Genomic DNA, 25,418 nt, shown 5'->3' on the forward strand with positions numbered 1-25,418 from the left:
TGGTCCCAGGTTGTTATCCCTGGTCCACCCTGGTCGGTGGTGGTCCCTGAGGCCCCCATAAATCAGCTGTGAAAGCTCACCTGCATGCCAGTGCCTCCAGCTAAAACCTGCCTGTGTTCAGATAAGGAGGGCCTTTGCTTTTTGCTCCTGAACACGTGGAGTAACCTTACTGGGAAGGAAAAAAGCATCAAGCAGCTGTTTGGCAATGTGTGTCTGAAACGTAATCTTATTATTTATAAACTAGGGTTTAACCTTTTTAAATGTTTATTATTACGTCTCTCAGCAGTAAATTAGCACCACAATTCTTGCAGATGTATTTGTTCTTTTGCATTTGGGTTTACCTCTGCTTTAATGAAAACTTGCTTGTATTTGCTACTCCAAGGTGTCATTTGTCTCATCAAAACAGCCAAACTCTGAAACGTGAACTGGATTCCTTTCTGGCTTGTGCTTGTAGTAAAAAAAAAAAAAAAAAAAAAAAAATGGTTAATCTTCGTAGTCTGCCTACCTTCAGAGCAAGCCTGTGTATGGGGTGGCTTCCAGTAATGGTATGGCTTACACCTGTGCAATTGATCATATCAGAACTGCTTTCAGGCAACTCTGAATATCATTTGAGGTCGATGAGGTGTGACTGGAAGCAACATTTGGACCGTGAAACACTGTATGTTTAAGGAAGAAAAACACTGTATGTTTAAGGAAGAATGTAGGTTCATCATCAAATCCTAAACTGAGATCACAGGGACTGACAGTAAATGGAGAAAACTTTTATTTGAAACTGGGAAGAAAACCTCTCAGAAATCATTATGGCACAGGTGAAGGAACTGTGTAGTTTTGAGCATAGGACTGTAACTTAAGTACTTAGATAAATTTTACTCCTTTAGCAAGATTATAACGTAATTTATTAGAAACACAATGCTACCTCTAAATTGTAAAGCAGTTCTTAGAAGCCACTGGACAGCCAAGTCTTCAAGGGTTTGTTACATGGTACACGAACCAGACGTACAAAGAAATGAAGTAATGATTGTGGAGAAGAATATAACTATACACTCTTAAACTCTCTGAAATCACTTCCAGTCCCCAGTTCTGTCCTTCTCTTATTTTAGACAAAACTTTGGCTGTTAAGAACCACAACAGTGATGCACCTTGATCAAAATGGTGTTTGATATGCATCCTCAGTTGTAGTGAGTTACATCCATATCAGTCCTCTGAGGCTCTTGGTATTGGGGCTGACTTCTGTCCAGCAATGCAACAAACAGCAGTGGTAACTAAAATTATTGGCAAATAAAGAGTTTCTGTATTCCTGATATACAAGTGAAATATAAACAGGTGAACTGAGTGAGACTGGTTCTGTATTTCTTCTCAGCTGGAAGCACAGATGAGGTTGGGCAGCTGTTGCAGCATCAGGTGCACAAGCATGTTTTACTTGCAGAAATACGACACACAAGCTTGGAACAAAACCATTGCTGCCACAGGTCATGGTAGCTGTGACATATTACATAGCTGTGACACATTGCAGCCCTTAGGACACAGAATGTGTTTCCCTCTTGTCACTTGTAAAAGTTCCTGTTGCATTCTCTGCTGATGACTTCTGGTTCATACAGCTTCCTCTTTCCTTGTGGAAATAGCAGTGAAACAGGAGCGGTGTGGTAGGAGGCTGCTGTGGGTGCACAGTGCAATGTTCGGGGTTCCTCTGGGGAAGGGCGGCTGGGAGGGAAGGAGCAGCTTGTCCCCAGCAGCCCTGCTTCCCTCTGAAAATGTCTCCCCAGGCCATGCTGTAGCCCCCTCCTTCAGCCAGTGGTGTCTCCTGGGAAGTCACTGGGCCAAGTCATCAATGGATTAAAGGAAAATAACATTTATTAAGAATAAAAGCCTACTTGCTTTTAAATGTGCTCTAATTGTGTTCACATTGAAAGGCACTGGCTGTCCCCCTGCTCGCAGTCAGCTTGAGACAGGACAGTAAGTTATGTTAAGGCTCTTTAGATCCTAAAATACACCCCTCTTCCTGCTCAAAAATTCAGTGTATTCCCCAAGAGCAATACAATACACCTGCCATGACAGGCAAAACCAGAAAGGTTTCAAAGAGAAAAAGGTGACATGAAAATTACCAAAAGAGGGACAACTGGAAGGAGTGGGGAGGACATGGAAGCTGGAAAAAATTATATGGAAGTTCTGCTGTATCCTTCCGAATGAGACTTCAACCAAAGAAATTTGGGAACAGCCCTATCCTAACCCTCTGCTTTACGAACATAGATTTTACTGCTGTGTTCTGTAGCATTCACAATCTCCAGATATGCTCCTATATTTGTCAGCTTAGCAGGTCCACTCTCAGGCCCTTCATCCATGCATCCTTCTATCTACTCCTCTTCCTCAACCAACTTTCCCTTTGAACTTTTTTTGCCGCCTTAACCGGGTGAAAACAGGTTGGAACAAGTGCATTTCTTCCATGAGAAGGCTGATATTTTTGGAGAATTCATAGCAGAGACGTCTCTCTGCTGCTTTTATATACTATATGGCACAGAAGAAGCTTTTTACACTGTCCCACACAACATCCTAGTCTCTAAACTGGAGAGACACAGATTTGACGGGTGGACCACTCGGTGGATAAGGAATTGACTGGATGGTTGCACTCAGAGAGTTGTGGTCAATGGCTCAATGTCCAAGCGGAGACTGGTAACAAGTGGCATTCCTCATCCGTACTGGGACTGGCACTGTTCAACACCTTCGTCAGTGACAGGACAGTGAGGTCAAGTGCACGCTCAGCAAGTATGCTGACCACACCAAGCTGTATGGTGTGGTTGACACATTGGAGGGAAGGGATGCCATCCAGAGGGACCTTGACAGGCTTGAGAGGTGGACCTGTGTGAACCTCATGAAGTTCAACAAGGCCAAGTGCAAAGTACTGCATGTAGGTTGGGTCAGTCCCAAGCACAATTACATGCTGGGCAGAGAATGGAATGAGAGCAACCCTGAGGAGAAAGCTTAGGGGTGTTGTTGGGCGAGAGGCAGCGTGCAATGCTGTAATGTGCAACGTGCACTTGCAGCCCAGAAAGCCAAACGTATCCTGGGCTGCATCAAAAGAAGCATGACCAACAGGTCGAGGGAGGCGATTCGCCCCCTCTGCTCTTGTGAGACCCCACCTGGAGTACTGCATCCACCCCTGGGGCCCCCAAGATAAGAAGAACATGGACCCGTTGGAACCAGTCCAGAGGAGGGCCATGAAGATGATCAGAGGGCTGGGGCACCTCCTCTGTGAGGGCAGGCTGAGAGAGCTGGGGTTGTTCAGCCTGGAGAAGAGAAGGCTCCAGGGGAGGCCTTTCAATACTTAAAGGGGGTTTATGAGAAAGATGGGGACAGACATTTTAGTAGAGCCTGTAGCAGTAAGGCAAGGGGTAATGGTTTAAATTAGGAGAGGGTAGATTTACATTAGATATGAGGAAGAAATCCTTTACTGTGAGGGTGGTGAGGCACTGGGCCAGGTTTCCCAGAGCAGCTGTGGATGCCCCATGCCTGGAAGTGCTCAAGGCCAGGCTGGATGGGGCTTTGAGCAACCTGGTCTGGTGGGAAGTTCCCCTGCCCATGGCAGCAGGGTTGGAACTAGGTGATTTTTAAGGTCCCTTCCAACTCAAACCATTCTATAAGTTCATGCAAGAATTAGAGCCCTAATAGCACTCAGAAAATAGGCATAAAAATTCCTTTCTCCCTCCAGTACAGTTTCATCTGCTTACTGCAGCTTTTGATTTCCATCACAACCCACCTGCCTAGAAAACATTCTCTGCAAAGATTAGAAGTGAAGACTTCTGCATACAAGCATAAAATCACAGTGTTGCTCAGAAAAGGAGTATAAAATACCTGTTGTCTCCACAGCTTACCTCACTGCCTGTTTAAAACTAAAGCTCCTGTGGTCTTCCCCCCACCCCCAGAGCTTCCCTGCATAACTGATGTTGAACGGTGCCTCAAGCCAGATAGCTGCCCTTAGGCAGGGGCAGCAGCAGGGTATTACCCAGCTGGCTTGTGCTTTACAGCACGAGGTTCTCAGGGTGTGGTAACACCAGAGGAGTCCAGGGGCCTCTGGCACTATTAGAGTCTCTTCTGGGTGGGGCAAGGGAAGAGGAGCCTGGTGTTGTCAGGCAGTCCTATCTGCAGGGACTGTCCCACCCAGGGCCATTGAGAGGCCCTCTGGCATCCCTAACTCTTTGCAACTCTCACTTGTTAGCAACTCTACAATGCATATTAGCACCTATTTATCTAGTTCTTCCCCAGCCTATCAGTTTCACACTGGCAGGTGATAACCCAAATTCCCCATTCATATTCATCTCTGGTCCAGGTTTGCTTCCCTCTGAATTGCAATGACAAATTTCTCCTGATAGTCCTAAGTCTCACTACCCAGGAAGATCTCTATCACTGATTTGCTACACAGAGTGGTACCTTTGAAACCCTCTGGCTGAGCTGATCTAGAGTTCAGTTAGGGTCTGAAGATAACCTTGGGACATCAGGTTTGTCTGTTGAGGTGAACAATCAAACCAGTCTCGAAGTGGAGAACACTCCAGTTGGGCTTGCACATATTCTGAGCACCTCTGAAACCTCCCTCAGTGCATCTGTGCTGCATCTTACTCATCCAGAGGAGCAAAACAAAAGGAACAGGAAACATCAGGAAAACTCTGCAAGAACTGCCCGCTGAGCCAGTGCTGCCCAGAGGTAAACTCTGGAGAAACGGGCACCGCCGACCTTTGAAGTCCCATGGGAGGATCTGTGTTGGCAAAACTGACATCCAGAGGAAGGTTATGATGGGCAAGAAAGTGGGAAATGGGTACCAAGCTTTCAAAGATGTTTGTCAACACGTACAGAAAGATACTTACTGGCATATTCAAAAGCTGTATAGGTCCCATGAGGGTGCTCTGATGCTTGGGCAGCAGGTGCTGAAGACTAAGGCAGTTAACATGAGCACTATGAGAAGGTGAAGCAGGGCCAAAAGAGCAAAAGCCCCTCTGAAAATCACTGGGATCAGCAAGGCAAAATTATGTTTGTCTTCTACCAGAACAGCTCTGTAAATTTAGCAATAAGTTTACTAAGGAGAATGCAGAAATAAAATACACACCTGTAGTAACTGTGTGGGATGTGATGGGAAGATGACCAAATATTTATGTATAATTCTAGTTACTATATCAGTAGATGATACAGAGCAATCATTTGTCTTTATGCTGCTATAATAAGGATGCTGTCCTGCATGAGCAGAGCTGAGCAAGCAAACCAGTCCCCTTGTCCCAATCGTGTTTAAGTGGCAGGGTTTCTACAAACATGCTTTTATATTAGTTATGCCTGCCATAGCATCACGAAACGCTAGCACTCACCATTTCAGCTGCTTCCTCTGATAATGACTTTGTTTAATGCATCTGATGATGACCGTTCCTGCCTGGAGCCATGGTGAAATGCATTCACCAATCATTGCTTTATTTATTCCTGGGGCATTTTGCTAGAAGCATTCAATGGGCAGAACATCTTTCTTTTCTCTTGAGATTACAAATGATGTGACATACATATGAGTTAACATCTTTTTAGCTTTAAATCCATTTACCTCGATTTTCTAAAGGTTTGCTTCAGGGTTGGAGGAGAATGTTTCCAGGTGAGCCTGATTGGGTTCAGCTAGTTGTGACAGATGCAGTTCATTTGGGGTAAGGGAGGAAAATGGTGAAGAGGGGATAAAAGGCTTTGGCAGCCCCTGCAGAGTCCTTTCTGTCAGGGAATCTTTCTAGTTTTCTGTCTTAGTAACTGCTTGTTGTTTTCTCCATCTTATTATGCCATCACCCATTCCTCTTAATTGTTTTCTTCCCTGGGAATTTTCCTCATCTGTGGATTTGCGACCCTGCAGCAGCCCCTTAGTTATCCCTGGCAAAGGCAGCAAAGATTTTTTGGGAGGAACTCCTTCGGTCAGGACTCGCCGCTTGCCTCCACGCCTGGCCTGGTGCTCCATTGACTGGGATCAGCTCTGCCTCCTGCAGCCCCTAGGCTCTGGGGGCTTTGGATCTGTCTACAAAGCCACCTACCACGGTGCAACTGTGGCTGTGAAGCAGGTGAAGAAGAGCAGCAAAAACCGGCTGGCATCACGACAGAGCTTCTGGGCTGAGCTGAACGTAGCCTGGCTACAGCATAATAACGTGGTACGTGTGGTGGCTGCCAGCACGTGTGCCCCAGCCAGCCAGAACAGCCTGGGCACCATCATTATGGAGTATGTGGGTAATATCACTCTGCACCATGTAATCTATGGCACTGGTGATGCGTGGAGACAGGGTGAGGATGATGAAGGCGGATGTGGGAGGAAGGCCCTGAGCATGGAAGAGACTGTGTGCTATTCTTGTGACATTATAACGGGCTTAGCCTTTCTTCACTCACAGGGCATTGTACACTTGGACCTGAAGCCTGCAAACATTTTCATCACTGAGCAGGGAGTGTGCAAGATTGGAGACTTTGGGTGCTCTCAGAAACTGGAGGAGGGCTTGTCCCAGAGCTCCCATGTTTGCCAGCAAGGGGGCACGTACACACACCGTGCCCCAGAGCTCCTCAAAGGGGAGAGGGTCACTGCCAAAGCAGACATCTACTCGTTTGCTATCACCCTCTGGCAAATTGTCATGCGAGAGCAGCCCTACCAGGGTGAGCGGCAGTATGTGCTCTATGCTGTGGTAGCCTATAACTTACGCCCTTCACTGGCTGCTGCTGTTTTCCACGAGTCACCAGTGGGCCAGAGACTCCAGAGCATTATTAGCTGCTGCTGGAAGGCTAATGTAGAGGAGCGCCCGAGTGCGGCTGAGCTGCTTCCCAGCCTCAGGGCCCTCAAGGGAAGCCTCTAGGAAAATGCAGGACTCTTACAGTTTCTTTTATTGTTGTCTCTTCTTCCCTTTCCTTCAAACATAACGAATTTAGCCCCTGTGTGATCTAAAGGCTTTGTTGCTGTTTTTTATATAAAAAAAAACCACAAACCAAAAGCACAAAACTGTTTTGATATAAAAAGATTATAAATAAAGAGATTTAACAAAACTGGATTTTTACCATGGGAGGGGATAGAGGCAAGGATCAAGGTGCTGGCAAATACAGCTTTTTAAGGTTGACCTGTTGTGAGCTGCCTTGCTCGGGGAGAAACTGGGGAATGTGATGTGCAGAAAAAAAGTTGTTTTCAAATAAGTGAAGTACGAAAAAGGGCTGCTTTTGGAAGGTTCTTTGTACATAATACCTTTTGGTATTTCCAAGATGTCAGATGTGAGCAGTTCTTTACACTAGCTAGGTTTGTGCATTTGAGCTTTTCCTCTTCATTTACCAAGGAATGAGTATGCATCACAAATCAATGCATGCAGAAAAACAAATACGGAGTGTCAGCGGGATTTTTCCTTGTTCTTAGGTGTACTTAATTTCAGTAAGTATGCTGTTTCTGAAATGGAAAACGTGAACTACCCACATACTGCTTGAAATAAGAAACCTTTTTTGTCAGTCTATGGCTCTTAAGAGTAAGAAGATACCTTAACAACCTGTGCTTTTATAAGACCTCCATGCTACCAGGTTCGTTAATTCTAATTTGCTAGTTGGTATACTGTAAACTTTAGCTCTTATAAGAGCATCTTGTGTGGAACAGAAAGTTTCCAGGTTTTGGAAGTACAGTGGGAGTTGAAAAAAAAAAAAATAATTGCGGAAGCATGAAGGGAGATGGAGAGATGCAAAAACCTCATAAATCAAGGTGGTGGTGGTGGTGGGGAGGGATTACTTGCCCTTTGTAATGCATGGATCCATATTAGACAAGATACTGGAAGTACTGAAAAGGAAGATTGCTTAAAGCAGTAATAATGATACTCTGCACGTGCTCCAAATAGACACTGTTGAACTATCCTCTGCATTGCTTATGTCTTATCTACGATCTTTCCTAATCTGGTTGTAAGGTGTCTGGGGAAGGAAGTGCTGTAGGCAATGGGGAAGACAAAGAGCTCTGATCCCTGATTTATCAGAACTGATAAATATACATCTGTCTACTTCAACCCTTATCTGGAGCTCCAAAGATCTGACTGCTGTAGCTGATATTGCCATTCTGCTTAAAGACTCCCACTTCTCTTTAAGACAGGAGAAAGAGTGAGGTTTCAGTCAAATTGTTTTTCTTCTTTTCCCTTCCTCCCCCATGCTTCCATTCTGGAAAAAAAATCCCGAAGGAATTGAGCCAGTTTCCTGATTTCTGACACACATCTGCTCTTAGCCCCGTGAAATCCTCGAAATGAGCAGCTATTTGAATTTGAGATGATCCTGCAGGTCTTGGGTTGGTCATTGAAATTAATGGTTTCTAAAGCATACCTAAGCTTAAATATTTCTTGCTTTTCTGTTCCCCTTAAGTGGAAACTGTAAAATGCCCACTGGAATGAAAAACCTGAAGGTAAATTCTGGAATATATTTTCTGTTTTCTCTCTGTCAAAATAATTATGTTATAGACCCTGAACTTCAGTTTTTTTTGTGTTGCAGAACATCTTCTAATAAACAAGAAATGTCTTATAAAAGTTAATATAATAAGCCAGTTACCTTTTAAAATGATTAGCTGAGGGCACGTAAGACAAAATGTCAGATAAAGCCATTGGCATGCCTCATCTTAACATCAACCCTTAGACAAAAATGTTTTTCCAGTCTTCAAAAGAATATAATAAAAAAAATGGAATTACAGTTTTTTAGTTGTTCCTAGATGCTTATGTGTTGTATTTATTTTGCCAGTCGAGGTAGCTTGTTGCTTAGACTGCTAGAAACTTGCTATTTTGTGCTTAATGATACTTTAGCACCAATAAGTGCTACTTGAGTCTCTGAAAAATCAAGCACCCTTCAAATTCTCTGTTATGCTGGACAGAAGAATACTGGATGGCCAAGATCTACTCTTGTAGCATAATCAACTCTGCAGAGGTCTCTGTCAATTTTACTGGATACTTTTTTGAGAGTGAGAACTCTGCAGCGGCACTCAAGATGTAGCCATGTCATAATCTGCTGGCATAATGATGTTCTATTGTTTAGTAACTTCTAAGATTTGATTTGCTGCTTTTTGATGGCTAATGAGCTTTGAGTTAAAACTAATCAAGAAACATCTCAGGCCTGATAGCTCAGAATCCATGGTTCTGTTCGATGAGGATTATTTAACCTGTTTGCCTTACTTTATGTCAATCTACCCTGAATTTCCTTCTGCCAGTTTGTAGCTAGCCCTTGCACTCAGTGTCTTAAATAATTCCACTGCTAGCAAATTTATTTCTCTTATGGCTCACCCTCTTGCACTTCATTTATGGATGTCTTAGCAGCACAGGAGACTGAAACACCAGTGGACGCTTTCTCGAATTGAGAGAAACTGACACTTTACTTTTACCCTCTGCTCCTATCTTTTGACTTATCCAGCCCAGGATTTTCTCTCCTAAACATGGCTGCTTTAAAAAGTTTGCAGTGAAGTATTTTTCAAATACCTTTGGAAACCCAAAGGGAACATATAAACCAGCTCCTTATCTGCATGCTGTTGGTGCTCCTAAAGAATTCCAATACAATTCAACACCACTGTGAAGCACAAGCAAGTCCTTCCAACAAAAGCAATAATGGCTCCCTCTAAATAGATCATATCTATGTGTCTGTTAATTCCTTTAATATAGTATCTGCTAATCTATGTATCTTGTGCGGATGCCAGTCATGTAATTAGGAAAGTTATTTCTTAACGACTTCCATCAGGTACTGTCCTGGAGAGAAGAGAGGCCCAACCTCTTGATTTTCAAGGATTGCCTTCTCCAAGCGTAAGAATGGTCCATCCCAATAAGCAGAAAATCAAAGGTGGCAGGATGCCTCCGAGGATAAACAAGGAGTTCCTGATTGAACTCAAACATAAAAAATAAACATGCAAGAGTTGAGAGACCAATGGGAAGTCTAGAGCAAGGAGGAATTACCGTTGATAGAGAAGGATTGGGCTAAGGAACTTCAAGCAAACAAGACATACACAAGTTCATGGGAGCTGATGGGATGTGCTCAGAAATGCTGACAGAACTTGCTGATGTCATTGTGAGACCACTCTTTATTCTCTTTGGAAGGTCGGGGTGGACAGTAGAGAATTCTGAGGACTGGAAGAAAGAAAATATACCTCCTACCTACAAGATGGCTAAAAAGGAGGATTGGGGAAACTACAAGCCAGTCAACCTCGCCTAAAGCCGTGGGAAAGTAGTGGACAAATAATTTTGGAAATCACTGCAAAATATATGAAGGATGGGAAGGTGATTGGGAGCAGTCAGCATGGACTTATGAAGCGGAATTCATGCTTGACCAACCTGGTAGCCTTCTGCAATGAGATTACTGGCTGCTGGATGAGGGGAGAGTAGTGGCTGTTGCTTATCTTGACCTTAGTGAGGCTTTTGGCCCTGCTTCCCATTACATCCTTACAGAGAAACTGATGAAGTACAGGCCCAGCTGAGCTGCTGGGCTCAAAGGGTTGTGATCAGTGGCATGAAGTCCAATGGGAAACCAGCCATTAGTGGTATACATCAGAGATCAATACTGGGCCCAGTACAGGTTAACATCTCCATTAATAGCCTGGATGATGGGACAGAGTGCACCTTGAGCAAGTTTGCAGATGATACAGAATCAGATGGAGTGGTCAATACCTCAGATGGTTGTGCTGGTGTTCAGAGAGACCTTACCAAGCTGGAGAAATCTGCTGATGGCAATCAACGCAGGGAATTGCAAAGTCCAGCACCAGGTGGAGGATAACCCCATGCACCAGTACAGGCTGGGGGCTGACTGGCAGGAAAGCAGCTTTGCAGGAAAGGACCTGGAGCTCCTGGCAGACATAGTTGAGCATGAGCCAGCAATGCACCCTTGTGGCAAAGGCGCCCAACAGCATCCAGGGGTGCACTACAAAGGGTGATTCCAGCTCTTCCAGAGCACTGCCAGAAGAGATAACTCCCCCCTGTTCACTCAGCCCTGGTGAGACACATCTGGAGCACCGTGGCCAGCTCGGGACTATGCTGGAACAAAAAAGTTGGATGTACTGGACCAAAACTGCATCGAAGGGCCATTAAGCTGATTGGGGGATTGGAACCTCTGTGTGTGAGGAGAGGCTGAGAAATGGTACTGGAAAGAGAAGGCTCAGGGGGATCTTATCAGTTTGTATAAATACTGATGGGAGGTAGTAAAGATGGAGCCAGTCTCTTCTCAGCAGTGCCCAGTGACAGGACAAGATGCAACGAACACAAACTGAAGGACAGGAAACTTGATTTAAATGCAAGAGAAAAAAAATTTTGCTGTGAGGATGGTCAAACACTGGCACAGGTTGCTCAGAGAGGCTGTGGAGTCTTCATCCTTGGAGATATTCAGAACCCAGCTGGGCACGGTACTGAGCAAGCTGCTGTAGCTGAGTCTGCTGTGAACAGGAGGTTGAATGAGACAATCTCCAGAGGTCCCTTTCAACCACAAAAGTTCTGCAATTATAACATTTATAGATGCTTGAATTTTAGACAGCTCCTGAGTTCTGCTAAAATGTTCCTAGCATGAACCTATTTTGTGGTTCCTCCGGGGACAACACACATGCAAGGAACACACTTTGATTCTTTGCAATGTCTTTGTTGTCTTGGCTGGGATCAGGCTTCATTGATTAGAGGTTTGTTTAGTTTGGTTTTTCTTTTAAAAACCTGACATCAGTAGACCTATCAGAGAGACTTGACAGATTTCTTGTTCCTGATATTCTGAAAATTATAAATTATGGTGTTTATGTTAGTTCTTTAAAGGTTTTTTCCATCTATTTTTACATTTCCCCCCCCCCCCCTTTTTTTTTTGGTGGCATGCTTTATCTCAACCCAGAAAGAATCTATCTTCAAATAATAAAAATATTATATAGCTTGGAGATGGGCACATCCTTAATACAGAGTGTAGGATGGCATGGATGAAGCGTGAAGATGTACAGGTTGTTTCTGCATTCTGTGGTAAGACGTATTTGCAGCAAAGAAAAAATCCCAAGAAATTATTTTACAGAATATACCACAGATATTTGTAAAATCAGTGGGACTTAAGTGGATGCTTAGCATTTGACTTGTGTATCAATTTTTGCAGCATCAGCATCTGTGTTTATAAATTCATCTACTAGATCAAAGATGAAAATAGAGGTAGAAAATGAATGGTTATTTTTAAAATTAACTGTACTTTGAACATTTTACTTATACGTTATTTTAGCCATTTATCAGCTGCAAATACCTTAATGTAGTGCTCAAAGAGCCTCTTTCTATGCTTCAGTTAACCCAGCTGCCAAATATTTGTCTGCCTGTCAAATGAAAAGCCCTAAAACCAGTTAAAGAAGGAAAATGGAACAAAAAAAGTCTACTGGCATCTATCCCAGTCTGCCATCAGCTAAGGATGCCATGGGACAATTTGATAGTACAGGCACCATCCGCCCCTGGACCTCTCCAAGTGCGAGGCTGAGTTTTGCTCTCTACCCAGCCTGAAGTTCAATAGCCTGAGTGTTCAGCAGAGCTGGGAGGTGATTGCATTTGCCTTTGCAGGGCACCTGGGATAATAGGGTAATTCATAACTTAATAAATATTCTACTGCACATGTGCCAGGCTACAAAGAGCAAAGTAGGTTGCAAATTGGCAACATAAATGTCCAGCTCTTTTTAAGTTACTCCCCTGAAAAGGGCGGAAGGAAAACCAGTTTTCTTTTCAAGCCATGTATTTTTCTCAACCGCTTACCACTCACCATTCAAAAATGGTGAAAGGATTTTGATTCAGACATGGTGTAAGTGAAACTGGCCCCAGAGACAAGTATGGAAAGTTGCACCTGAACAGAGAAAGTGACAGAACTTCTCCAGACCTCCCTTAAAGTTGTCAATCCTTGCATAGCTTTTGGGAGCGAAATGATCACTATTAGATGGTCTCTGATTTAAAGGGGAGAAAAAGATATTCTTTAAATTTAATCATTCCTGCTGACAGCTGACTTTCAGAGGAAATATATTTCTTTAAATTATGTTAAAAAGTTTTCACACTTGCACAGTTCATTTAAAAAGTTGTGTATTGAATTGCAAACAGCATTTGGTTAGTGTCCCAACGATACAAATTAGCACTACCTGACTAATAACCGCAAGTGTAGTATGAAAGAGCCGTTTCCACAGGGAGACAAGGGAGGTAGCTGGAGGAGGCAAGGAGACAAGCCAGAAGCAGGAAGAGGGGAGACACCCCCAAAACCAAACCTAATTGCTACAAGCCTTTCAATCACTGAAGTTCTCATTGAAAAAAGTTCATGCTGGCATGTGAATTTCTGTGTTGATGCTAGAGCCACCCACCCACTTACTGGACTTGAAGGTCTTGAACTACTGCTTAAAATTAGACAAGGACACTGATTCGGTTCAGAGCAGTCATGCATTACCACCAACTCGTGGAAGTCTCTTGTTCAGTTAAAAGAAGCACGGCCTTCTTCTCCTCACTCCCAGCCCCCCAAAAACCCAATGGTCCTGGCCCATCAGAATGAAAAGCTGGCTAATTTTACATGCTCAGCAAAATTATTTTTATTTATTATTATTTATTATCATTGCCCCAAACTGTCTGTGAGGGTTTTTTCTTTCTTTTCTTGATGATTGCACTATGTGCTAATTACAATGATGATTAGTTAATGCTATACTTTTATGATTTAGCAATGTATACTAGTACACAAAGTAATGGTGGATTCGCATTGGAAAAGAAGTATCTTTTATATATGGATTTTAAGAGTAAAAAACACAGTTTTATATATCAAAGGTATGTTGTTTCTTTAAGGAAAGAGGAGAATCAGTCCCTGGGTATTTAGTATAAGCATTTGTACCTGCCAGAACAAAGTGATTGGCTCTACCTCACCCAGGAACATTTCACAAGAGTGTATGAGAAGCAGATCTTCCTCTGACCACATCAGGGACTCTCAAAAAGGAAATACACTGCTGCAAGGGTGCAGGAAGGGGGCATTGATAGCGCAAAGTACCTGCTGGGTGCTCTCAGAAACACAGAATCATAGAACCATTTAGGCTGGAAAAGACTTTTAAGATCATTGAGTCACATCTTCCAACAGTCATAGTTATTGAAAGATTATTTTGTAATATATATATTTTGTACTTAAAAGAAAAACATGAGATCATAATGCTGAAAAAATTACAAATGTTAATATTGGTGGATATTTTTCCAGGGGACACGGCTACCATACTCAAAACCACCTTCTAAGTATACCACAATAATTAATTTTATTTGCCTAAAAATTGAATTGCTTGACCACAACTCTCTGAAGCGCAAATACTATCTCTTCCTCAGTTTTAAACCAGTAGACAATACTGTTCCCCTTGATCTGCATCTGCAAAACCTGTTGCTAGAGTTTTCACTGTGCACAGAGGTAGGAATGTTGGAAGCGCGATTGTGTGCATCTACATATAGTTGCTCTTACAACACTTAAGTGGGAAAACGACTTTTCTATTTTATATTATTCCCTGGGAGACTAACCAAACCATATTCCACATATGTAACAATGTTTTACAGACTGGTGTGAAAGGACATCTACAAGCCCTGTTTTCATTACAAGTGAAGTTCCTACAGTAACAGTACTACTGCTGTACATTTAGATGAAATACAAGTTTAATAGCCTTGCTGTACTCTCCCGTCAGTTATTCTCTGAAACAGAACTTCTGGGTCTTCTATGAAATGACATTACAGACTCTATGGTTGTTGTTCCTGCCCCCCTACCACAACCTCATAATTTCTATGTAGTAAGCTGCAGCTGCCACTTTGCCACATTAGCTTTTCAGAGAAGTCAGCAAGTGCTTTGAAACCAAAACTTAGTATTTGATGCCTCTTGAATCACTTTCATGTTATGTTGTGGATCCGACCAGCTGTTCTGAACAATCACGGTGTAATGATTTCCTCAGTGGCTAATAATTCCTGTTTCTAAAGCACATTTTTAACACCATGGTATCTTCTTTAGTTCCAGGTCCTAAGTTTTATGTTATTATTCCTGTTTCTGCCAGGGCTTGAGTAACGTAACTTGGCTAGTTCACAGGGGGTCAGGTCACAACAGAGCATGCATTACTGAACTGGATTTAGTCTTTCTTTACAGATGCCAGGGTTTAGAAGGGCATTTCTTCACAAGTCCCACAGAAGTCAACCTGACACCTGGATGTAATCTAGATAAAACCGTGAGATGCAGCTAATCTCTAATAGTCCTGTATCGTTAAAATGGTGATTCCCCTTTGCTTTAAATCTCCTCTTCATCTGTGGTAAGCTTTTGCTAAATTTTATGCCTGCAAACATTCATCATCCAAAAACCAGTTGGATCAAGAATATCGCAAAAAGGAAACTGATTTTAAAGGGCTAAGGGAAAACTTCTCAGAAAAACAAAACAAAAAACCAAACCAACAAACACGGTGCAGTGATGCATTTTATATCAAGACAAATTTTCCCTCTTGTTGGAAGGCAGTGTGAGGTTGGGATCATTCCTTAAATTATCCCTGCTCCATGATAGAGAGGCAGCGCAAGCACCGTGAAACGATTCCCTCCTACTCTGTCTCGCCAAAGAATTAGATTAGATTAAACTGGTCTTTGGAAGAAAAAAATGTGATCAGTGACTTCATAACTGGGCTCTGAAACAGCAGACAGAGGGTCATGGGCAAAAATATGTGGACTACATATATTGGTAAACATAATTGCTGTGAAATGAATCAACGTTTTCTTCGTCAAGGACAGACATCCAACCATGCAAACATTCTGCTGCTGGTAGCTTCCCACAAAGTCTTTGCAGGAGGCAGACCTAAGGAGAAGACAGCTCCAAAGTCTTTATTAGCACAATATCACATTAGTTTGTAAGTACCACCACGCACCCCTAGTTCCTAAGCACTGGGAGTACAAAGCACCCATAAAGAAGTCAGCAAGGTAAGTGTATTCTTCCCACCTGCATCCTGGAAGCCATTTCCAAATCAGTTGATAAACCAGCTTGCTATGTTCAAAGAGTCCCATGGGTATTATTTGAGCAGATGCAACTTTTTAACATACGCTACAAACTATTGCAGTCTTCTCAACCTGCCTACTTTTTCAAAATAAAAGAGATCATGAGAAACAGTACCAAGTGGTACTGCCTCAAGTGGCCAAATCTGCATTGGAGAGATTTGTGCAGTTTGGAATGTATTTTTTATACTTGATTAACCTTTGCAAACATAAAGTCTTCCAAGGTGATTTCCAAAATGAAAATAAGATGCAAAACCACAGTTTTGTTTGTGCGTCCACCAGTTCTGCTTTCACTGGACTGATATTGGGGATTTTTTGTAAAGGAATTGCATGCCCCCCTTTTGGTAACGTAGCCTGGATAACAACAGATGGTATGGTAGGAACATGAGTGTAAATAGCATGAAACCTTGGGGTGGGAAAGCAGTACTGGAGCAGCAGGTGTTAGTATTTCTAAGGCCTGACAGCATCCTCCCCACTGGACATGGTAAGTAGTTGCCACACCACTCCCAGTACTGGCTAGGGGACCAACAGGATTAGTGGGGACCCACCTCTCAGGAGTGCGCACGGGAACTCACAGGGCATGCTTCCCACCAGCACTGCACGTGGATTAGCTGCACAGGCACATGTGCCCACATTTCCAACAAGGATTTAGAAACAGCGAGTGTGCATTTGTAACCCACACTTCTCACAAGAGAGGGCATGTGCATATAGAACTGTGTGAATACGTAAGTGGGATGAGTTGTAGAAGGGTGTGCAAGAAATTTGTAGGTGCTTATTAACACTTTGTAAGCATCTGTACTGTGATTTCTGTTCTATTGCTGATACTGATCCACAACATACAGTTCACTAGTTACTGGCAAATTACATGTTTCTCATCAATAAATTACCTTGGTGCTGTCAAGACTGTATGAGTTGCACAGTTATTCTCTGCAAAAAGTTGCTGTTTCATTGTTGCAAATTTAACAGAAGCATCACATCTGCAGAGCAAGGAGTGGAGAAGCAACAAACATTCTTCCAGACAAGCAGAGAAGACATCATTCATCAATTTGAAAAAAATCTTAAGACTGAACTATAGCAGGACAAATTCAAATAGTATCTCCTGAAAGCAGCCCAGATGTACAATCTTGTTTCAATCCCGAGTGTTCAAAGACATACTGCAGTGATGTATCACAGAGCTGGTGTCGCTAGAAATGCTCTAGCGTATTAGCAGCTATGTATTTTCTGTTACTGTGATTTGTGTCAGAGGAACTAGGCAAAACAGGCTGACAAAGGAGAAGTTTTGGTCTAGCCAAGCCAATGATATTAGAAGCCAAGTGTATTATCTGTTCAGGCATAAAGTACATATTTAGAAGTAAAAAAGTGGTAACTACAAAGTTCATGCTGCCCACTTGAAAAAAAATCTCTTAATGATCAATATTTGCCGCAACATGTGCCAACAGTAAAGGTCTCCATCAAAGCACAATTGCTTTTTTTCTGAGTAATGTATCTAGTTCATGTTTTCCATGTTATGTGAAAAAAATTTAAGGTAAAGACAACCTAGTATTTTGAGGGGTGTGTGTCAATTTTTACAATGATGAGCTTTATGCCGGAATTGGCATGAAAATTTAGAAAATCTAAATTGGATGGGCAAGGTGCACTATGAGAATTCAAGCTGCAGACTGGTACTCATGCACTGTGCCTTCTGCCCATCTGCTACCTGCAGAGAATGTTAGTTACTAGTTAGCAACTACCCAGCTACACAAATCAGTCTTTAAAAAGGGGATATTTTCAGTTGCAGCTGAGGCACCTGTAGCCACAGTAATTACAGATGTTCAAAACCTAGAGACAACAAAGGGATATTAACAGGTAATACTTAACTGCTGAGCAAAGAACTTGTGAGGAGAGTTCTGAGACACGATACAACCAAGTAACTTCACATTAACATAAGAGAATCAGCAGATACCTACAATTAAGACCAAGCAGATGCTGAAGCCTTTTTTAAAAGGCTTGAAAATAGCTTTCATTGCATTGCTGCTGACTGGTTTAGATACTCTACCACCTACTGATGATTTCCTGAGAAGCCTCGAGTGTGATCCTGCTTCATAGTTATCTTATGACCAGAAGTTCAAACAAAACCTTTAGAGGTCTGTTCAGATCCCAAAGACCTTGGAGAAGGAAGCTGGAATATATTTTGGCCGTATCTTAATCACCATTGAAAGCAAAGACTAGAGGCATTAGGCTGGCATAACCCAGGTAGCTTCCACATCAGATCATTACTATGAAAGCTGACAAAGCAGATTTAAGGTAGCTACTGTGAGCCCTGTCAAAACCATCCACAGGGCACCTGTGTGAAACAAGTAGAATAAATCTACTCAAAAGAATAAATGGTGTTCACAAGCCAATTTGCAAAGCTTGGGGAATATGTCTGTCCTTTGAACCACCCAAAGGTGTACCAGAGTCCAGCGTTCACCAGAAGACAGCACAAGCTTTCACGTCAAGAAGTTATTACAATACTTCAGAAGATACTGAGTCACAGCAAGCACATGCTCGTCCGGTTAACTCTTCAGTCACATAGGTAGACTCATACCAGGATCTACTCTTGAATTATGACCGCTCTAGATCTCCTCAAAGATCCTTTTTGTCACATGAACATAGGAAGATGGAAGGCTAACTGACATCTAGACAAACGGATCTAGATTTGCAGAACACTGGGACATCTCTCCTGCATAAAAAAACTGTATAACTTAGCCTGTCACAGGAATAAAAAAGCTTCCCAGATAAAACTTGTCAAGATTAAATGCAATCGCATTAAGTAGCTGAAGAAATCAGGTGACCATTCATTTAGCACAAACATGATCAGGCTAAAATTAAGCAAAAAACCAAACACCTGACAAGAACCTAACCCTACACATATATAGTTAATTAATAGGAACTGAGTTACTAATTTGGAAGCATAAATGTAATCTTATTTACTTTACTATAAGCTAGTGGAAAATATATGGATAACAATATTCAGTTAATTACTCAGGATTGATTCTGAAGGACAAACCGGTCAAAGCAAGGGAGAAAAAAATAATGCTAGTAATCCATAAAAAACAAAATAAAAGTCAGAAAGTGTAATGAATGCACATGGAACAACATTCTGTGTAATAAATCATGAAATTAGGTATTAAACTGTTTCTGCTACAGACTACTAAGTCATGTTAAAAGCATGTCTTGCTTCTTTATTGTTTATCTTCTTAATTACATGACATGAGGAAAATACTCCTGGATGCTTCATCTAAAAAGCATATGCCAGAAGTGTATTTAATAAGTCCAAACTCAGTCACACAACTAAAATTAGCAATAGCTGGGGAGAAAAACCTACGTTAAAACCAATATGTAACCAAAGGAAAACCAGACATAATACAAAATATGAATTGGAATCTAGAAATGACAAAAAAAATCAGAAGATAAGCAAAAAGTTGTATTGACAATGGATATTTACTTGTGAATAGCATGAAGCTTGGAGTGTTTTATTTTTTTGTGTCTTTCAGAGAAAGCAGGTAGTTCAGATCAATTTCTATTCTACATTTGTGGAGAAAACCAACATATATCAGAGAATTCTAACAATAGCTAAGGAAAACCTTAAACATAGGAACAGAAGGGGGTTTTTAAATCAGCAGCTCCAGATAGCTTGCATCCAAGAATTTTAAGAGCTGGCAAAGATGACTTGTGTGCTGTTAATGTGGATTTTCCATAAGCTTTGAGAAATCTGGGGAAGCTCAGAAAATGAAAAAATCGCAAAGAAAGCTGAGGTGGTGCCAATACTAGAAAATTAAGTAAGTAAAGGAACAAATTCAGGAACTTATTGTCAACCTTGCATTAATCCTGGGGGGGAAGCCCTAAACCAACAAACAAAACTCAAACTGACTTCTTGATACAGGAACTATAAATAAATGAGGAAATTGTACTTACACAGCTTAAGTGTATGAGAAAACGTATCTTTGCAGATTGACTTTTTTTCCTCATGCTATTACAGCATACATTTAGTAGACAACAGCAACGGTGTTGATGTAACACATTCGTAGATTGACTGGTTCAGTAGGACACAGAAACTGGCATAGTTATGCATGTATATAGTTCATGGTAAGTAAATGAAAACTTACAGGTTATAGGTCTGTGTCATCAGTGAGGTCATGGACATATTTCTAACTGAATCCCACAGGATTCAGTTCTCAGCAGCAAGCTGCTCAATATTTTATCTGGAAATAGTTTACTAAGAACATTCATAAAACTTTTAAGTAAATAATGTAGCAATATTGTTGATTGACAACCATCTGGATTACCAGAAAATTGTTTTGGCATGATCAGTGTGAGGCCATGTATTTAAAAGTGATAAATAAACACTTATAGATGGAAAACTTCCTCAGTAAACAGTTGGAATAGCTGACAACAGAGTAAACATGGGTTCCTTATGCATAAGTGAGTTGAAAATTGTTAATTGTTAAATGGCTCAGAAAAACAAAGCACCAGCACCAAATACTGCTCTCATTACAGACAGGAAGAGGCCAGAGAAACAGCACTATCATCAAAACAGATTTTTTAAGTACTGATCTCCATTGTCAAAAGACATTGCTGCATTTCAGGAAGCAGAAACGGGATGACAACTTCTGTAACCATGTTTATTGGAACCGCTTTATCAGAATGTAGTATCTAGCCCAAATAAGTTATTAGTAAAACAGAGATTTCAAAGAGTGAGTACAAATGATCCAAGTGCAAGACAAGTCTGAAACTGAGCATCACAATGTAATAATTGGCATATAAAATTTAACTGCATCATGTGAGGTTTAAGGACTATATTCAGACCTACAAAGCATTGGGGGTGAGGGGGGGGGGGCGGTGGAGTATTTAGTGGGATAGCTGAAACTGACATCATATTAACAGGCCAAGCAGTCTTTTTTGAATAGCTGTAGTAATTACTAAGCTTCCAAAGGTGGCAGCTGTTTTGCTAACATTATACATGCCTCCAAGTACTGGAGAAAAACCCAAACTAGAATTAAAATATTATTTATAAAAGATAATCACAGTGACCTTACTATCAGCTGTCACTTTCTAACATATAATGTCTGTTTCTCCATTTCAATAAATCTGTCAAGTAGGGACATAACTAGAAACAAGCATGCTCCCAGCAGAAAAAAAGTTTTGGGGCTGACAGTTGTCAGTCGTCAGGCCAAATCCATGGCTGCTCTCGTTAAAAAACATCCCTCCAATACCCATCATTGATTAAATAAAGGGGCTTCAATAAAACGGATTTCAGTTCTTAAAATTAAGAAAGATTGAAACCAGCGTTTTTACTTAAAGCTTCCATTCCCACAACTCCACTTTCAGGAATAACTTAAAAAAAAACAAACCAAAAAACCAAACTATAAAATTAGATGGGAATGGGTTCGTTACCACTGGAAGTAATAAGGACTTGCTTATACATCACACGCCGGTACCTCCCCCAACAGAAAGCCGAAGGCTGCTGGTAAAGGCAGCCAGGAGCGCCAGGCGCCCGCGGGGCCCGGGAGGGAACAGCGCTGTGCCCCGCCGGCCACCAGCCAGGCCCAGCAGTGCCGCGCACCGCCCGGCCACGGAGCCCGGCACGTCCCGCGGCAGCCCCCGAAGCTCGGCCCCGCCGGGCGCGTGGCGGCGGCCACCGCTCCCCGGCCGCCACGCAGCAGAGCTGAGCGGAGCGGAGCAGGCCACGCCGGCCCAGCCTCCCCTCCGCGCCGCTTCCGGGCCGCAGCCCGGCGGGTGAAAGGTCCCGCAGCGCCCGGATGGAGGCGGTGCCGCTCGCTATATAAGCGCCCCGCGGCCGCCGCGCCTCCTCTCCCGCGCCGCGCGCCGCCGCTTCCTGGCTCACCGCTGTTCGCTGGGCCCCGCGCGCCCTTCGCCCGGGAATAAGTCGGTCAGGAAGGCGCCGCTGCCGCCATGGTGAGGGGGAGGGGGGCGGGGCGGGGGGCCGCCGCCTCGCGCAGCTGGCAGCGCCGCGTGGCCGCCGGGCCGGGTCGGCCGCGTGCGCCCCGCCGGTGCCGGGCCTGGCCCGGGGGCAGGGCTGCGCGTGCTGCGGGCCGCGGGGTCCCCGCCGCTGGGGCGGCGCCTGGCGGGAGCGGGGCGTCTCCGGCCGGGGCCTGGCGCCGGCGCTCCCCGAAGCCGGCCGGTGGGGCGGGCGGCCCGGCACGCACCAGGCCGCGGCGGGGCCGTCCTCCGGAGCGGCGGGGCAGGCGCGGGCGGAGCGGAGGCGGCTCGGCCCGGCGGTGGCGCAGGGCCTCGTGCGTGTGCCCTCAAGTCCGGCCGGTGTTAGAGGCGTGTGCGACAGGTAGTAAGTACCTCATCGGCGTGCGGCCCGCGGTTTGTTAGCTCCGTGTTTGCCGCCTCCGCACCGGCACTGTCGTTTTCTCTCATCCACGTCAGTGGCCAGTGGTTTGCAGGCGGCAAATTGCATAAACTCTACGAATCGGTTCCCTGAGCGGCCGAATTAGCCCTTCTGGCCAGATGCCCCTTTTTGTTCTCCCTGTTTTAAGTTGTAGCTGTCTTTGTTACTTAATTCCTGGTGAGGTTAAGTTGTAAGAGACGTGAAATCAAAAATGGCTTGTTTTTGAGGAGGAGGAATATCCGTGACTGGACAGCATGCTCTGTGTAGGGAGGCACGTTCTTGCAGCTTCCCACCGGGAGGTGCAGTTAAGACATTAAAAAGCTGCTTTCCCTCAGAGCAGTCAGGACAGTGCCCTTCCTGGCAGTGCTCACCATTTCTCTGTGCCGCTGTACCCTTCGGTCGTGTCGTCTAGTCAGGAGAACAAAATAGTCCCGTAGTTCAATTGTTCTTTAGGCTCTAGAAGCCTGGTTTTAAGAGGCTGCGGGTATCGTTAGTTGGTGTTGACTGTAGTGTCTGATGTTTGGAACTTCAACGTTTTAGGCGTTTAAAGATACCGGCAAAGCACCTGTGGAACAAGAGGTAGCAATTCATCGCATTAGAATTACTCTGACAAGTCGCAATGTAAAATCACTTGAGAAGGGTGAGTGATACTTTTTTTTTTTTAACTGGAGTAGTTTGTTAAGAATGAGTGATATGTATGCTATCACATCATGTATTGCAAAGTAGAATGTACTGAAACCAGTTGTAGTTAAAGATGTTAGTGTTTCCCTGTTTGCATGTGACTTGGCTAACAACCCAGAGCACTTCATACACTGACAAGTAGATTCTGATTTAATTTGTAATGGAAGCTAGTGTTTGGGGGTTTTCACCATGCTGAAAACTTCCATGTTGTGATGACTCATGTAAGGTAGTGCAGATTCCTTTCTTTAGTCCTTGTGGGGTTTTCGGTTGTCACTGTTTGAATGTGTAAGATGTGAAATGTGCTGTTTCTTGACTGGTACTTTGTCACTTGTTATGAAGAGTTACATTTAGAAGTTTCACATTCCTTCAGAAATTATTTAATCTTGTTTAGGAACTGGTTTTGTCAGTGTTTTAATGATAAAATGTAAATGTAGTAGAATCACTGATGCAGGATCTTCAGGCTGGTAACAGTTTAAATATGGCTTACACTTGTAATGGCTTTTGTCTACTGTTGTAACATGATTTTGCTCACCATGGTGTAATACTTCCACTAGTATGTGGTTGGCTATGAGGATAACCCTTAAAATGAATGGCAATGATCACTTCATACGCTATTCTGAGCCAACGTCTTGTTTAAAATCTTCACTTAAAGAACAAGCAAAAAAAAAAAAACCAACACAAACCTGACCTATTTTGTTGTGGGGTTTTTTTTCAGTCTGTGCTGACCTGATCAGAGGTGCTAAGGAAAAAAACCTGAAAGTGAAAGGACCTGTTCGCATGCCCACCAAGGTACTTAACACTGTTTTCCTGTCCTAAAAGTTTGGGTGTTTTCTGCAAATGTGCATTTGAAACATCTTTTTTTGAGGGGGGGCAGGGGGGGAGTTGAGATGAAAAGCAGTACTACTAAATTGAAGGTGACTCAGTGTAAATGGGCAATGACTTCAGAAGTTGCTTCGACACTTGGGGCAACTGTTTATTACAAAACATGTTGAACATTGAAGTTTTTTTTCTGTCAAAGCTTCAGTTCATTTTAATCGGCAATTCTTTTAAAATTAAATTGAATATAGTGAAGGAGTGTTAGAATTAACTTCCCAGATGACTTAGATACCATACAGTATTTTTACGTGGATCAATTTGATTGTAGATTAGTCTTCTCTGTATGCATCAACTGAATAACCCGTGTTTATGATTTTTCTTCAGACTCTGCGAATCACTACCAGGAAGACTCCTTGTGGTGAAGGTTCCAAGACCTGGGATCGTTTCCAGATGCGTATCCATAAGCGGCTCATTGACCTACACAGCCCTTCTGAGATTGTGAAGCAGATCACTTCCATCAGCATTGAACCAGGTGTAGAAGTTGAAGTTACTATTGCCGATGCCTAAATGATGGCCATCGTTGAATAAAGTTGATTTACAAATTTTCATCGCTGTTTGTTGTCGTGTTTGTGCCAGGTGTCTTGGGTAGTTCTGTGATGATTTTTATGATGGACATTAGAGATTGTAATCAAAATGCTGTGTGAGAGGATTGTATGATACTTAAGGAAGAATATGCCAGTTATAAGGAGGATGAAACTTGGGCATCATAGTTTCGTTGGAGGTTGGTGACTGTATGGATGTGCAGCACTTAAATTATTAAAAATATATTTTCCATAAAGGAGGTAACTTTGGCTGAAATCTTAGTCTGTACCCAGGCAAGCAGTAGCATTAAAATTGATGTTTAGGTAAATTACCAAGCTTTCAGTTCTTAGTTTTTGGTGTGCAAGGCTGAACTAACACTTAACTTACTTGGCTTTTTTTTCCCCATGCTTTTCATGGTCAAAGGGTCCTGGGGATGTTAGTTATAAAACTGCATAATTTGTGGTGAATACATTGAATTCAGCAAGTTTGTTCTTTAGACATGTGTGCAGAATCACAAAACTGAGCTGTGGAACTCTTCAGTTGTCATTCTAGGTTTAGATTTTCATAGATCTGAATATTCAAGGTAAGCATCATATGTAATGCAATAGAACAGCCATTTTCATTGCTGCTACTTGGATCTCTCTTGGTAGGGGGTTTTTTCTTTTGCAAACTAATTCTTAAAGGACCTATGATTAATTCTTAAACCAACAAGACAAAGCCCTGAGTTAAATGAAAGAACACTGTTTAATTTCATCCATTTGAGATTGGTTTGCTGCTTCTGCTTCAAGCATAGCAGAGAACTTGAATTCTAATTAAACAAGCAAAGTGTGTGGAGCTTTGAGGTCCCATTTACATTTACTAAGATCTAAAACAGTGGCCAAAGCTTGAGCTTTCGAACTGAAGGGATTCAGGAGTCCTTCATCTGCCCACTTGTAATTTCATTAAATGTCAAGTCTTAGAAGGATTCTGGCCCTCTAGCAGGCTGAAGA

At 42.9% G+C, this 25,418-nt stretch overlaps 2 protein-coding genes and 1 non-coding gene across 3 annotated transcripts; all 3 read left to right on the forward strand.

The window, feature by feature from the left end:
• Window positions 1-2,232: 2,232 nt before the first annotated feature.
• Window positions 2,233-6,907, forward strand: MOS (MOS proto-oncogene, serine/threonine kinase). Its single transcript, XM_055799950.1, has one exon. The coding sequence runs from the start codon at window positions 5,790-5,792 to the stop codon at window positions 6,837-6,839; it is 1,050 nt and encodes a 349-aa protein (XP_055655925.1). The 5' UTR covers window positions 2,233-5,789; the 3' UTR covers window positions 6,840-6,907.
• A 14,835-nt stretch (window positions 6,908-21,742) lies between these two features.
• RPS20 (ribosomal protein S20) lies at window positions 21,743-24,455 on the forward strand. Its single transcript, XM_055800409.1, has 4 exons — window positions 21,743-21,908; window positions 22,891-22,990; window positions 23,747-23,820; window positions 24,232-24,455. The coding sequence occupies exons 1-4, from the start codon at window positions 21,906-21,908 to the stop codon at window positions 24,412-24,414; spliced, it is 360 nt and encodes a 119-aa protein (XP_055656384.1). The 5' UTR covers window positions 21,743-21,905; the 3' UTR covers window positions 24,415-24,455.
• LOC114013053 (small nucleolar RNA U54) lies at window positions 23,594-23,658 on the forward strand. The gene has a single exon (XR_003555894.2). It is a non-coding gene; the product is annotated as a small nucleolar RNA U54 (small nucleolar RNA).
• Window positions 24,456-25,418: the final 963 nt, after the last annotated feature.

The sequence above is a fragment of the Falco peregrinus genome, chromosome 3 (genome assembly GCF_023634155.1).
Source record: "Falco peregrinus isolate bFalPer1 chromosome 3, bFalPer1.pri, whole genome shotgun sequence".
Lineage (NCBI taxonomy): Eukaryota > Metazoa > Chordata > Aves > Falconiformes > Falconidae > Falco > Falco peregrinus.